Source organism: Battus philenor, unplaced genomic scaffold, assembly GCF_028537555.1.
Source record: "Battus philenor isolate CCGP_79_NKW_IND1 unplaced genomic scaffold, ilBatPhil1.0.hap1 SCAF_27, whole genome shotgun sequence".
In the NCBI taxonomy this organism is placed as follows: Eukaryota; Metazoa; Arthropoda; class Insecta; order Lepidoptera; family Papilionidae; genus Battus; species Battus philenor.
Genome location: NW_027181690.1, coordinates 9,193,478 through 9,208,285, shown reverse-complemented (window position 1 = coordinate 9,208,285; position 14,808 = coordinate 9,193,478). Strand labels below are relative to the sequence as shown.

Here is a 14,808-nt window from a genome sequence, read left to right as displayed (position 1 = left end):
ATGAACATTTTTAGAGATATATGATTGAATTATAATCAACTAACGTTCTTATGTAGGATATTTTAAATCCAGAAAACAATAAAAAATATTTTTTTTATCTGTCAAACAAGAGGCGGGAATCTAACTAAATATCAGTAAGGAATAACAAATTAATCTTATGTTAATTTAAATTAGAACTTTAAACGCCTTGCATTACCGAAATTCCTTTCAATTTCTTTGTAGACAAAGGAAAATAATAATTTATATACATAAGAGAGCATCCTTAGCATTCGTCGCTATTATAAAAGCGCGGGAAAACTGACAGCGCTGTCAGTGTCCAGGCGTAGGCAGCTCCCGCGGCCGCGCGTTCTAGCGCTCATCCACAGGACGCCTCTTTTAAACAGTTTTTTTTTTGTTACTGGCCATCATCAATTACAGAAAAAAAATATAAATATAGTAAAAATTAATAATTCAATTTATTTTTTAAAAGACTGATTTGTTGAACTTTTATGAGCGGTTATATATTTTTTATATTAATCAAAATGGTGAATAAAGTGTATAAAGTTACTTCTACTAAGGAGCTGAAAGTTGGAAGCAAACACAATCAAATATTGATGTCCATTGTCGGTAAGTTATAATTAAATTACTAAGATATCTTTATTTAATTTGTTTAAAAATAATATTTTAAAATTAATGCTTACAATTTTATTTTACTCTCTAAAGGGGTCAAATTTAAATTTTTTAAACTAGAATTATAAATCGCAATTTTTTATTAAATAAATGATTTTTAATGAATTAATAATATAATAAAAATATAATATGATCATATACAATAATTTCATAATTAATATTGCTCTAAATGTAGTTTAAATTTTTTAAATTTAATTTTTTCAACTCTTATATTGTCATAAATTAAATAGTATAAAAAGTAATAAATAAAAATAAAACCTAATTTTAAATTTAAAAAAATTAAATGTTCGTACTTCATTTTAAAAGAAAATAATTTGTAACTATTGCCAATAATACGCGTCAACATATATGTATCACTTAGGTAATCTTATTACATAATATCTTTAGAAATGATTACATTAACAATACCATTGAGTAAGTAAATAGCGTGTAAGTGCGTACATTGAAATTAGGAGAAAGGAACGCATAGAGACAAAACTAAAATAGTTTAACGCATTAAAAATTTCACACTATTACATATTCACAGTGGAGTAATAGTTTACATTGACAAATTTAGCGTTAACATAAAATAGCTTCTTTTAAGAGCTATATAGTAACAGTAGCATCATGCTATAACAAATAGCTTTTTTAACTTCATGCTATTTTTCATTTCAAATGACATTAGTAATAATAATAATCTCAAAAAACCTTTATTAAACCATACCGGCTATTAATCTCACGTTTAAATTTAAGCTAGTTTTTTAAGAATTGACAGGCCAGTACGAAATATTGAACTAATTATAGTAAATATTTACTTTTTATAATATATATTTGTAAAACATAGATAATAAAAAGTCATTCATGCACATTACGCAGCCTTATCACACAAAAACAATTAATATTTAAAGCGCCTGCGACGGTTTGGCGCCGTTGGCGAAAGACTTTGCTAGTATGGACAACGCGTTCCTATATAGCAGCGTTGTAAAATATCTAATGCTATAACAGGGGTGGCCAAACTCCTTGATATTCCGAAAAATATTTTAAATTTCTAACTGCAATTAAAGACGTATTTAAAAGAGAACAAAGAAAGTATTTTGTCATAATTTTTATTTATGGAAAACATATAAATAATAGTATAAAATATGTGTATTTAAATTATGTACTCGATTTCAACCCATAAATGCCCAATATAGGGCACGAGGTTCCCCCAAAGTCGTCTTGGCAGGCGAGTTGGCAAACGCAGTTTGGTATTACGGTACGCAGAGGATGGTGTTGCTCATCCTCTAGAAACTTGTTTGTGAACAATGGCAATCCCATACAGTTAATGCATTATGCCGTGAATCGAACACGCGACCTATGACCGCAAGTCTATCACCTACCGCTAGGCTGCTGATCGATGTTTGGTTTTTACGTTGTTCCAATTTCCTTTATCTCGTATCATTTTTGATTTAGTAATTGAATTAAATTTTTACAACTACGCACTTATTCTTTAGTATTTTTTGTCTGTTATTTAAAATTCATTATAAAAAACATACGCAACGATAATATAGTTTTTTTATTAACTCCCTAAATGAAAAGTGAACGAAGGTACTTTTATACAGAGTCACAAATAATCCTTTGCAAAAATAATAATTCCGCATGCGGCCCGTGAACCGCAGATTGAACACCCCTGCTTAGTTAACTTCACTACTTCAATAACTAATTTAACACCCGTAAAAATCTTAATAACATCGTGAAAGTTTTATATTAAATAATATGGCTTTTATGCAACGTTTCCTTGTTTATCAATAATGCCCAAATCAATTTAGAATTGTTACATACTTAACAACATATTACTTAATTTATTATTAAGATATTTAACGTTATATATTACGATTATTCCACCAAATACTCATTCCCTATATTTGTTTGGAATCATTATATAAGTGTATATTATTAAATAAATCTTCTTATAATATTAAAAAGTTTTTAATCGATCTAAGTGTGTGGAACTGGGTTTGTTGACTCATTTTTATGGCCGCTATTATAATGTAAAGTCAACAATTAATAAATTTAATTTAAAAATAGCAATTGTTAAGTTTCTGACCTGCTCTTCTTATAATGTTATAATATAATAATCGACAATACATGTAAAAAAATGCATATATGTGTCTATTTTAAGATAATTTGGGTTTGAAAAACTTAAAAACAGAAATCAACTATGTACAACTTGGATAAATATATTTTTACTGTATATTATAACGCAGTCGAATACATTTTCGATAAATTTTCATACTTAAATTGTACTATAAAGTTAGAAAGATCACACTTACAACTTAATAGCACGTATACTATTTATAACACTGCTAATATGGACAACCAGTTCCTGTATAGCAGGGTTATAAAATAGCTTATGCTATATAACAGGGGCGACCAACCTCCTTCATATTTGGAGACATATTTCAAATTTCGAATTTTTTTCGTTAGCTGCAATTGAATACGTATTTAAAAAGCATGCAAAAATTTTATTTAGAATTTATATTTCTTGAAAACATATACATATATGTCTCACTCATAAATGTCCACTATAAGGCATAGGCGTCTCCCAAAGACATCTATGGGGTATGTAACATAATCGCCACGCTTGGCAGGCGGTTTGGCGATCGCATTATGGTATTATGGTACGCAGGGGACGCTGCTAATCATCCTATGGAAACTTGTTTGTGAATAGTAGCAATCCTATATAATTAATAGGCAAAGTGTGAATTATATAAGATTTTATTCCGGGAAACGAACTGACGAGATAGCTTCGCAAGTCTCATTCGTCTTCCGCTAGGCTACCAGTGTATATTAATCTTCTGTATACTGCTTTTACATTATCATTTATTTACCAATTTCTTAAAGGTGTCTATCCCCTGTCTCTTCTTTAATTGGTTATTTTAAATCAAATTAGCATTGAAGAAATCTGTAGACGAACAAAGGTAACCGATATTGACCAGCGGATTGGCCAGTTGCAGTGGCAGCAAGCCCACAAAGCACGCAGAATAGATGACAGCTGGGTTCTTAAGCTCCTAGAGAGATCACGAACTTAATAACTAACTCGTAAAGAAGTAAATAAAGTAGCTCATATAAATGATATATGAACAAAGACCGGCAACCTCAGGACATCCAATCACAAGGTGGTTTGTCGACCTTTTTAAGATTGTAAGAGAATGGTGAAAACATGCCGCTTCCAATCTTCTGGAAGTGGCGAAAGATGGGAATGTAATGTAAATGAATGCTTTGAGAATGGTAGAAAATATAAGGAATGAAAGAGGAAAAAAAGGGAGGAGTTTATTTATTTATTTACTTTTTTGGAGATAGACAGTAACAAAAGGCAGTAAGAAGGTACAAGCTTAGAAATATAAAATTAGTTACAGTTGTTACCTTATAACTATCTTACTGAGAACATATAATGATTTATAGTCAAACAATGAAAAAACAAATAAAAACATTACTAAACAGGGATCAAAGACTATGGTTTATATATTATGTTTGTTTATATATTTATATTATGGTTTATTTGCATTGTATGTACTCAATAATTTCGAACGAAATTGTTTTTTTAAAAGATATGAGAGAGCACGAGAATATCGCTTTGAAGGAGTAAAAAGTATAAAATAAAAATAAACCTATTCTGGAAGTATATTGAAGAGGCCTATATCTAGAAGTGGATGTTCTACAGCTGAAATAATGATGATTGCTATAATGAGTTTGATTGTTCCATAACAAAGAATTATAATTACTAAATTTAAGACAATTATGATGTCAGTTATAGAAATATAAAGCAAATGTTTTTAACGTCACACGTATAAATCTATCCACAAACCACTTACACTTATTTAAATTTTTTATAGAAATCAAATATTCTCAACACCTTCGTTCTGATCGTGGTTGTAAGAGATAAGATCGTTAACAACGTTTCACTTCGCGTTATGCAAAACTTAACGAGTTTTAACCTATCGGTATTCCCCGGGCATAAATTTTTAGCGAGATTTTCGAATTTCAAATTCAAAATAGAGAATCGCATTCTTTCATGCCAGATGTAATACATAATAACATTACCCTGCGGCGTGATCGCGTGTGTATATTTAAATAATTAAAAATATTATATAAATATAATATTACCAATGAAGCTTTAAAAGAAACAAAAATAGCCAAAAAAACCGCAAGAACACGAACATGTTCTTTGGCTACTTTAATAATATTCTTTTTGTAGTATATTTCCTGAATAAAAAACGTCTTATAATTAAATCGAATACCTTTTGAATCATTGATTTTGGTTTTTATAAAACATACACGCGAATATATTATGACAGCTTATTTTTTATCATTACATATTAATAAAATTGGAGTGTCTGTTTGTATTATTAAAATAACCACTTTTTACTACATGCATATGAACATATATACGATACATATATTTTTATTAAATAACATTTTTAAAAATTTTTGTCTGTCTTTCTGTTTGTTCAGGCTAATCTCTGAAAGGTCTAGACCAATTTTGTGGGGACTTATATTGGCAGATAGCTGGTGTAGTAAAAAATAACTAAAGATGCCTTTATTTAAAAAACAATCTTAAACCAAAAAAAACTAAATAATTAATTATTTTATATATTTTAAAAACCAGTCTTAATATGGACACATATCTGTAATTATTATGGAATTAAATAAACTATTTTATTACTTATATTAACTGTTTCTGAAGCATGGGTTTCATAGATTTCTCTACCAATATTATTAATAATGGTGATCATTATTTTGTTTGATGCCAAAAAATTATGGCAACTAAATCAAGACTAGTTATTTGAATACGTTTAAATCTAAAACACGTGGTTCATATCCGTATGAATAGATTATAAATTCAAATGTGTAAGTTGTCTGTGTGTTTAGTTTTTTTTTTGTAATAATGATATACGATGAATTATATTTATTGATTGTTTGAATGGAAAATTTAGAAGATACGGATTTTTTACCTATAATTTTTAATTAAAATCTAATTTTAATTAATAATTATAGGTAAAAAATTATAGGTAAAAAAGGGGAAAGAACCTATCTACGTGCTGGTGAGGGACTACGGTAATTCAATGATATGACAAAATAATAAAAATTGCGTATTCTATTGTTTTGTTTTGAAGAGAGCGTCAAAGTTATACCAATTAACCTCGTTTCTTCCATCGGACAACTAGACGCATTGATTCACGATATACATACATAGTTGAAATCCCTTCAACCCGCACTAAGCGTGTTAATACTACTTTTATAGTGAGAACTGCCAAGGTATGGATCTACCTACAGGCACCTCTGTTTCCAGCTAACTATAACTTGGGAAATGAGAAAAGGGCCAATATTTAGCTACTTCCGCACATGCAGTGGTAGTCGTGCAACGAAATGCACCGCCCGCCAGCCCGCTGATAAATGCGTATGCGGCAAACAATGAGAGTCACACAACCGCCACCACCAAATCACTCAACACGTGTTTCACCCCTCCATGGGGCATCTTCAGGAGTTATGTTACACCGATTAGTGCCAAAAACACGTGTTGAGTGTACGCATTTATCAGCGGGCTGGCGGGCGGTGCATTTCATTGCACGACTACCACTGCATGTGCGGGAGTGGCTAAATATTGGTCCTTTTCTTACTTAGTATGGACTTTCGCGAGGTAACGCCTGATTCCATTAAATATATAACTTGGGAGTCTTCAAGTCAAGATTGAATAGGTTTCTTCTAAGCATGTAGCATCATAGACCTCGTCATCACCTAACGTAAGACCTGATAGATACCAAATGATATATAAAAAATGAGGGACCAACCTTTTTTGTTCTCGGGGTTTTTTTCCTGGTTTCGAGGAAGGTGGTGAATCTTCTGAAAAGAGACAAGATAACCTGACCTTTGGGTGATGGATTAAATTATGCGGGATTCCTAACTACTATCCCATCTGCGCTACTGGAAGGACGCAAGTAGCTCTATCAGGATTTTAATTAACAAGAAAATATACATAAAAAAATTATATAAGTAGCTATGTAAATATAAACAACATCCGCTTTTCATTTACGCAATTTGAAAACTACTTTTCCCTTGCGTCCTGTTTATAGAAAGGTATATTTTTCTAAAATATGATTATTTAACTGGCGAGTAAGATTGATATTTTTGGAGTTATTCTCATCTAGTGTTTTTTTTTAATAGCCAAATTTTTGGGACCTCTTCGTCTAGCCTTTTCATGTGTGTACAGGGCCTTTATTTACATCATCTTTAATTCATTTTTAAAAAAATTCCATACTCAACTTTCGTTCTTTTCAATGTATATCTTGTGGTTGTTTTTTTTTTGCAAGAGGCCATATAGGTGGATACCACAAAATGGGCTCAAATTTTGTTTTTAAAAACTTTGTTAAGACGTTGATGTAACATGGGGTATTCATTTCAATCATGTAATCAGATTACACGATGCGTCCCACTTATAAAAAAAAACCGTTGACCAAGCGTGGACTATGCGTGTAATTAATCCTTGACCTAGAAATCCGAATTGCTCAATTATGAGATTTATCGTATATTTTTCCGATTTAAATAAATTAACTTTTTATATATTTAAAAAGAATTTTTTCTTAGCAAATTTGCATACGTATACATACAAAACTAAATAAAAAAATCATGAAATATATTATAAAACTAATATGTCATCATCATTATCATCATTTGAGCTGAAGGATGTCCACAGATGGACATAGCCTTCCCACATAGATTTCAAATTTAAAAACTGATATTAATTATACATTTAACTATATTTTAGATACACGTTTAATTGTTATACATCAGATAAATAAGATATTTTTAAAATTGTATATAATTTACTTTTTTATCATTATTATCTTGAAGTTCACTGTTCATAGATCTCCTCCATAGATTTCCAATAGGATTAATTGAAAACAGCCTCCATTCGGCGCCCTTACGCGACCTTTATGTCCTCTGCCAATCTTGTAGGTGGACATCCTTCACTGCGCTTGCCAGGTCATGGTATCAACTCCAGACTCTCGAGGCGGACATCACTTTTGTGTGTTATGTATATAGCCTTCCTACTGCCACTTCCAACTTGCCAATCCGCTTGGCCATTTCGGTTACTTTCTTTCATCAACCAATCTCTTCATTCCTGATTCAATATCGTAAAGAAATCTGTACTTAGGATTGTGGCTCTTTAACTGACTGTCAATTAATCATCTCAATCATCAGAAATGAGGAGATCCTCAGAAGAACCAAGATCTCCGACTCAGCTCGACGAATTGCTCGTCTGAATTTTTTTTTCTTATATATCCCCGCTATTGGGGGCCTCTCGTGCCCCTATTTATGGTGGGACAGGGACTTTATTTGCAATTTATTTTTTCACATAGTTTTTTATTTTCTTTCTCTTCTTTCGTACTTTATTGTCTCTTTCGGTCTATTATCTATCTTTCATGCTGCTCCTCTGAATTGGCAGTGCGTGGGGTAAATCACTCGTGAAACCGATGGCCGTTGGGGTCGAAATGTCGAGTGACGAGTCGGAGGCCTGGGCAGTCCTCTCACTAAGTGGACTGACGACATATTCAAGGTCACTGGAGACATAAGACATAAGGAAGTCGCTGCGGTAGCGCTGGACCAGGCATTGTGGCGATCTTTGCGGAAGGCTTATGCCTTGCATTTGGCATCCATCGGCTGAAAATAAGTGACTGTAACAAGTGTATATAAGAAAAAAAGTGAACGACCATCTATGATTATTATTATAAATTTATCTATTCGTAAATATTTCACTATTTACTTAGTATTAACCATTCAACTCTCATAAAAAGAGATATAGATATAAAGAGACAAAAACATATAACATTCATCTATTCTTAATTAAATAAACTGTATACCGGTTTGAACGAAACAAAAATTTATTTCTTGTCTAATCTATGCGATCGTTAGGATTTATATATTAGCTAATTTCAAGTCATTCATGTGAGTTTTTTTTTTAAATTGATATAAATTAACAGATTTCGATATTTTATTACTTTGAACAGTGTGTAGGCTGGCACATTAGGTTGACCGACGACATGATCAAGGTCACGTAAATTTGCAGCTATCGATTGACATGATAATGACCAGCTTACAAAAAAAAATATTTCTTTAAATTAAATATGTTGCTTTAAAATCTGTCTATTCAGTAAAGCATTTTTGCAATGCTTACAAGCGGTAACTTAACCCAGTCCTGAAAACTTTAGCTTCGGCGACTCTGAGACAGACGATGGTTCGACGTGGTCCCCGAAACCATCGTGTTAGCACCACGAGGGTTTCGGGAGTAGCATATACACGCATACCCCGGGACGGGCTATCGAAAAAATAGCACGGTGCGAGGGAAGACCGCGTGGCGATCCCTGACCGGGAGATACCGCGGTTCCCCGTATAGCGCAGAGGACGACTACCAGGGGGCGTTTTAGTGGGTAGGAACCCCACATACCCCTGTCCTCCCCCCAGAGGCGGGGCATCTTGAACACCGGAAGATTTCCCCCACCGAAACCAAAAAAAAAAAGTTGAAAACTTTTGAACCTTTTACAGATAGGTGTTCACAGATATATTACACACACGCACAAGTACAGTCATATACACAAGCACCGACAAATATAACAGACGAGTTATCTTTCTAGTATGAGCTAGTAAGATAACTCCTCAAGTAGAAGAGACTGAAAATCAGCGCTGCAACCAACCTGGCCAACAGAAGCTGAGCCGCCACTTTGACTTTTTTACATCCTATTTAAAAGAACGATTATTTTTAGTATAAATCAGAAAATAAATTAGTTATAACTTTTTTATTATGGCAAACTTACAGTCATAAGTGCTACTTCTATCAAAGAGTGCCATGGTCTAACAATAAAAAGCATTGATGGGAGGTCTTTCCATCCAGTCATTCCATAAGAGTCCGTATCGATCTCCTAATCCCTTTGAACACGGCCAGCAACTGTAGTAGCCGAGTCTCCCGAGGAATTTGTTGATCAGTGGATCCATGCTTGTGGTTTATACGAATCCTTTAGGAAATGTGATATTTTTACGAAGTTTTCTTTGACGAAATATACAGACTTATTTACTATAGATATAAAAACTTCAAATGGTTAGAAGGAAGGTATAGCTAATTTGCTGTCATTTAATGTTTGGTACAACGGTATCGGAGATAATGATTTGCGTAACGATAATACAGTGAAAAAACGGATTTATAAATTTCGATAACAGCATATTAAAACTAATTATTGTCTACTATCTTTTCCTCGTAGTGTACTTGTACTGTCAGATGTTATTGGCCTGTAGCATTTCAATAGAAAAACTATGAATATATAAATATAACGTATTTCAGAGTGTACTTTATACATGATGATTGTAAATAGGTGTAAGATCTTTAAAGTTTTTAGTACATATTATTAATGTCTATATTTAATATGCATTGACTTCATTAATGAATGGTGGAAGGTATATTGGGGTGCGAACAAAAACGTCGGTAAATCAGTACTACGTCTATAAGGCTTACTGGCTAGCGCCATCTAGTATGTTTTTAGAGAAAATATGATAAAACAGTTCTATGTTTTCACCACTATATGTACATATAACAACTTATTAATGAACTATATCAGTACAGTACTCGGCGATAAATATTGCACATCGACCTTTGGAATCACTATCTCTGTCCCACACTACCTATGTGACGTTTTGTTAGTCGTTGTATTTCATGCGACAGAGATAACGCACTACGAAGCCGAAATTAGCCGATTATCTCTTTCCAAAGGTCGATGTGCAATATTTTTCGCCGGGTACTGTAACATATAATTATTACACATTTTCAAATCTATAAATTTCTAGCAAAATAAACAGTTTTTTTTTTGTAATTTTTTAATCGTTAGCGGCAATGATAAATACCATAAATAGCGCGTCTTCAGGAAATGGAGCATTTTACCGTAAATTACTAGTAAATCTAATAACAAGCTAGCCATTTCTATTTTATAACTCTTGTATAAAAGTAGTATCATGCCGTTTTATATATGTTTATATTTACATCTCTACGAAAGCTTGACTAAATATCGTCGATTTAAATCTAACAGGAAAGTTGAGTTTAATAGAGCATCATTAAAAGGTACTCCATTTCCGAGAAGCGAAGATATATAAATGCAACAATAAATAAATATAATCGAAGCCAAATTTGTTTTTCCTCGTTTATTTTTAGAAACACCTGTTTAATACACAAACCTGGGGAACTACTAATAGACGATACACTAAAATGGATGCGGCTAAACTACTACAGACGTATGTTATAGATATATTTCTTATGTTAGTTTGATGTTTTTAATATGCATTTATAATTACGTACTATACTGTATTTTTGTATACATACTGTATGTATGTATATTATGTATACATGTATTTATGTATGCTTTGTACACGTTAATTACCCACTATCTATACTTCTACCTTTTCCATACTATGGTTGTCTGTAAGAGATGGACTTGTGTGATAAGGCCGCACATTGTACTTTTTTGTTTATTATTATTATGAAATTATTTAAATGCATCAAATTAAATCATACAATAAAGAATAAAAAGAATAAATAAGATAAAATTAAACATGAAAAATGTACGCTATGTACATATTTATGTAAAATAATGTGTTTATATATAAGTATAAAGATATATATAGAGAGAGAGAAAATCGTTAGATTTGATCACAATTAGTGTTTATTGCCATTGATGACACATTGATATGACAAGAGATTAAAAGGAGGGTTATTCTCGAAGTTTAAGTGCGGTACCCATTAAAAATGAGGACATCCGCTGAAGAACCAGGACCACCACATAACTCAAAGAATTGTTTGCCTGAATTAGCAGTTGGTGGGCACATCGCTTGTGCAACCGACCACCTGATGGTAGACGTGGCACAGGTAGACAGGTAGAAGGCACTAGGTTAACTGACGTAATAGTTCAGGTCGCGGGAAGTTGTCTGTTTCGGATATATATATATATAAATGTATTGTTATCACTTTTACAAATATCTCTTTGGTACATATAATGATATAAAAATATTAATAGAAAACTTTCTTATCCAATACTATATTTTACTTTCGATACTCTGTAGAAGATGGTGCCAAATTATTTTAAGCGTGCACGTGTCTACGCTATTATGTCACGCGGCTCTGTTTGGCCCTGCATTTGACATTAATTAAAACAATAAGCAAAATAAACAATGTCTGATGATATATTGAATTGCTATTTGCGTATGTGTTTGATTTGTAATCAATTGTTTCTGAGAATTTCTAATGTTTACGCGAAAATTAATGAAATGAATCTAATTTTTAGCAATCATTTTAGACCCTCAACCTCTTATACCTTCTCTCTTCTTCTTATACCTCTTATACGTGCGTTGGCAACTTCGGTCTCTTGACGAGAAATGGTAGAACAATGCTAGGGGACGCTGTTGATTAAATCAGAAAGAAAGAAAGAAACTCGTAAACAACCAAAAAGTTCATTGACCAGCGGATTGGCAAGTTAAAAAGGCATTGAATAGACCACTGGAAGAAGGTTGATTGGGCCTTGAGAATACAGACCACAAAGTGGACATACCAATTTCTTATGATAGTTGAACAACACATGAAGCAGCTTTATCATACGTTCTCCAAGACATATTGTTATATAAAACGTAATTGTAAATTCAATAATAATGACGTCACGTGAATGAGCAATTGTAAATGTGCAGCAAAAATTGTTTACATATAAAACTTTGTATTTCTGAACTTACCACCGTTTGGCTTTCTTCATGCATTACTACTAGGTATTGGTGTGGAAAGCCAAGGCCACATAATTGCATTAATATTTATGAAATATAGATTTTAATTATTATTCTGTTATTAACTTTGTTCGGCAAATACAATATAACAACAAAAGCTGCATTTTCAATTGATACCAAACAAGTTCGCAATTAAACGCAAATTTATGTAAGAACACGTAAGTTGATTTTCTATAACATTATCCTATTTGACAGCATACGTCCAAAACAATGTATACCACAGACTATACGTCAATAAGCATTGTGACAGTTCACAATAAGTACAGATTATAAAGAAAATATCCATTTTAAACAGTTGCAGTTGGAGATAATTGTTTATATGAGTTACATGAATTTATTTTGCATTTGTAAGCAATGTCGCCTTGACAACAGATTGACATCTGAGTGAGACGATCTTCGAGAGAATTCTTCGTATCGTTTTATATGATATATTTATTATGTTACGTATCATTTAACTGAATTGATTTATAAGTTGGGTCCACTGTTGGACATAGTCCTGCGCCATGGATTTCCAATAATACTGTTTGGAAGTGGACATTCTGCGCTGTCGGTCTGTGGTTTCTACTTCAAAACTTTATGACTCCAGCGACCATCTGTTCTTCGCGCTATTTGGCTTGTTCACTACCACTTTGGGTTATGTCAATTAATTCTATTTCCTCATCATCATATGAGCCAATATTTGCCCACTGCCAATAATGAAAATAATTGATTTGAAATAAAAATCATTAAAGTTTAAATAAATATGGCGAAGGATGGACGCCGATGCGTAAATATAATGTAAGTGTATGCTGTGATAATGATAGAAAATATAAAGAATGAAAGAGGGAAGAAAGAGAGAAATTGTGAACGATTGGAGAGAGATGATGAAAATAGGAAGGATTATATTCCTGTCCCAAAATTAAGATAGGCGAAGAGGTCAACAATAACTGGGCAATTAAAATTAAAAAAAAAATCGACCACTGCCTGCGACCTGAATCATGTCGTCAGTTGACCTAGTGAGGGGGCATACCCATGCCGCGTCTACTGGCTCCTGGTTGTCATTTTGAGTCCCAAACCTGTCGGTTGCAACGATCTTCGGTTTTCAATCTCCACGTAAGATCGTTTAGTTGTATTAAAAACTACTACTACTACTACTCCGCTAGCTCAGTGACCCAAAGTGGGTCTTGGCCTCCGAAGCGAGAGACTTCCACTCTCCTCTATCCTGCGCCATGGTCTGCCATTGGCTGACATTCAATTCGCGTAAGTCTGCCTCAACGTGATCGATCCAGCGATACCTGGGTCTACCCACTGGTCTTCGACCCCTGTATTAAAAAAGTGTTCGAAAAATTATGAAATCTAAATTATCCGTTGCGTAAATTCTTTCTTATACAATCAATGAGTCATTTGAGACAGTGACGAGGGCACCGAAGCGTGTGTCGTTCGTGGTGTAATAAAACCGATAAAAAAAAGAATCCAGTCCGGTCTAAGGTCCGGTATGGCTTCCAGTTTTGCCCTCCGTCTCTATTTATACAATCTTCTGGTCTATTTATAGCCGGGGCGGGATTACGGCGCTTTTTGCTAAGTTCGTTGCACCGTTCGTTGTCAGCGATGACCGTGCGGCTTGACATCCGTTGATTGAGCGAGGTTATATCTGCATTCCATTATAATATAGATATTTTATAATTGTTAATTCATTTATACACAGAGCGATTGATTATAGCTGTAAAAGCTATAAAGGGGGTGCATTTATATTCGGCAAATGAGCTATATATACACCTATTTAACCTATAGTGCTTTTTCTATTCCAATCACTATATATAAAGTGATCTCTCTGAAATATATTACATCGATATATTTTTTTCTATCAAAATTAAACGGGCCAACTTCTGGTCGTACGAAGATTCCTTATTATCCCAGTAAAATATGGGAGTTGGGATAATTTTTTCGTTCCCCTATGTACTTGTTACTTCGCATAATTGTGGCGTTTGTTTTTAATTTGTATGCATGCCGTATATACTAGATTATACATCGCACTTGACATTAACACTGAATAATTACAATTTACATTTTGAGATCTTTAAAAAGTTATTTTATAAATAAAAAAAAAATCAATTATTTTCTCAGTACTTAGTAATATAGATTGTAATGTCCTGTAGGCTCTAGCGTGATCCCTAAAAAGATCTAAACTTAATGCATTTAAAGCTACAATACCTCTGAATGAAAAGAAAAATGTGAAAAGTTATAAGAATTATATTAGGAATAAATTAAAATGTAATTAAATCAACTGTAATGTATTAAAACTGTGATAAATATACCTGTACGAAAATACATAAA

The 14,808-nt window shown here is 32.8% G+C and overlaps 1 protein-coding gene across 1 annotated transcript in view; it reads left to right on the top strand.

Annotated features, from left to right (window-relative positions):
- The first annotated feature begins 384 nt into the window (after nt 1-384).
- Nucleotides 385-14,808, top strand: part of LOC137925472 (facilitated trehalose transporter Tret1-like) — a 32,300-nt gene continuing 17,876 nt past the window's right edge. The window contains exon 1 of the mRNA XM_068768919.1: nt 385-606. Coding sequence (XP_068625020.1) covers nt 489-606 — 118 coding nt within the window. The 5' untranslated portion in view covers nt 385-488. The remainder of the gene's footprint in view (nt 607-14,808) is intronic.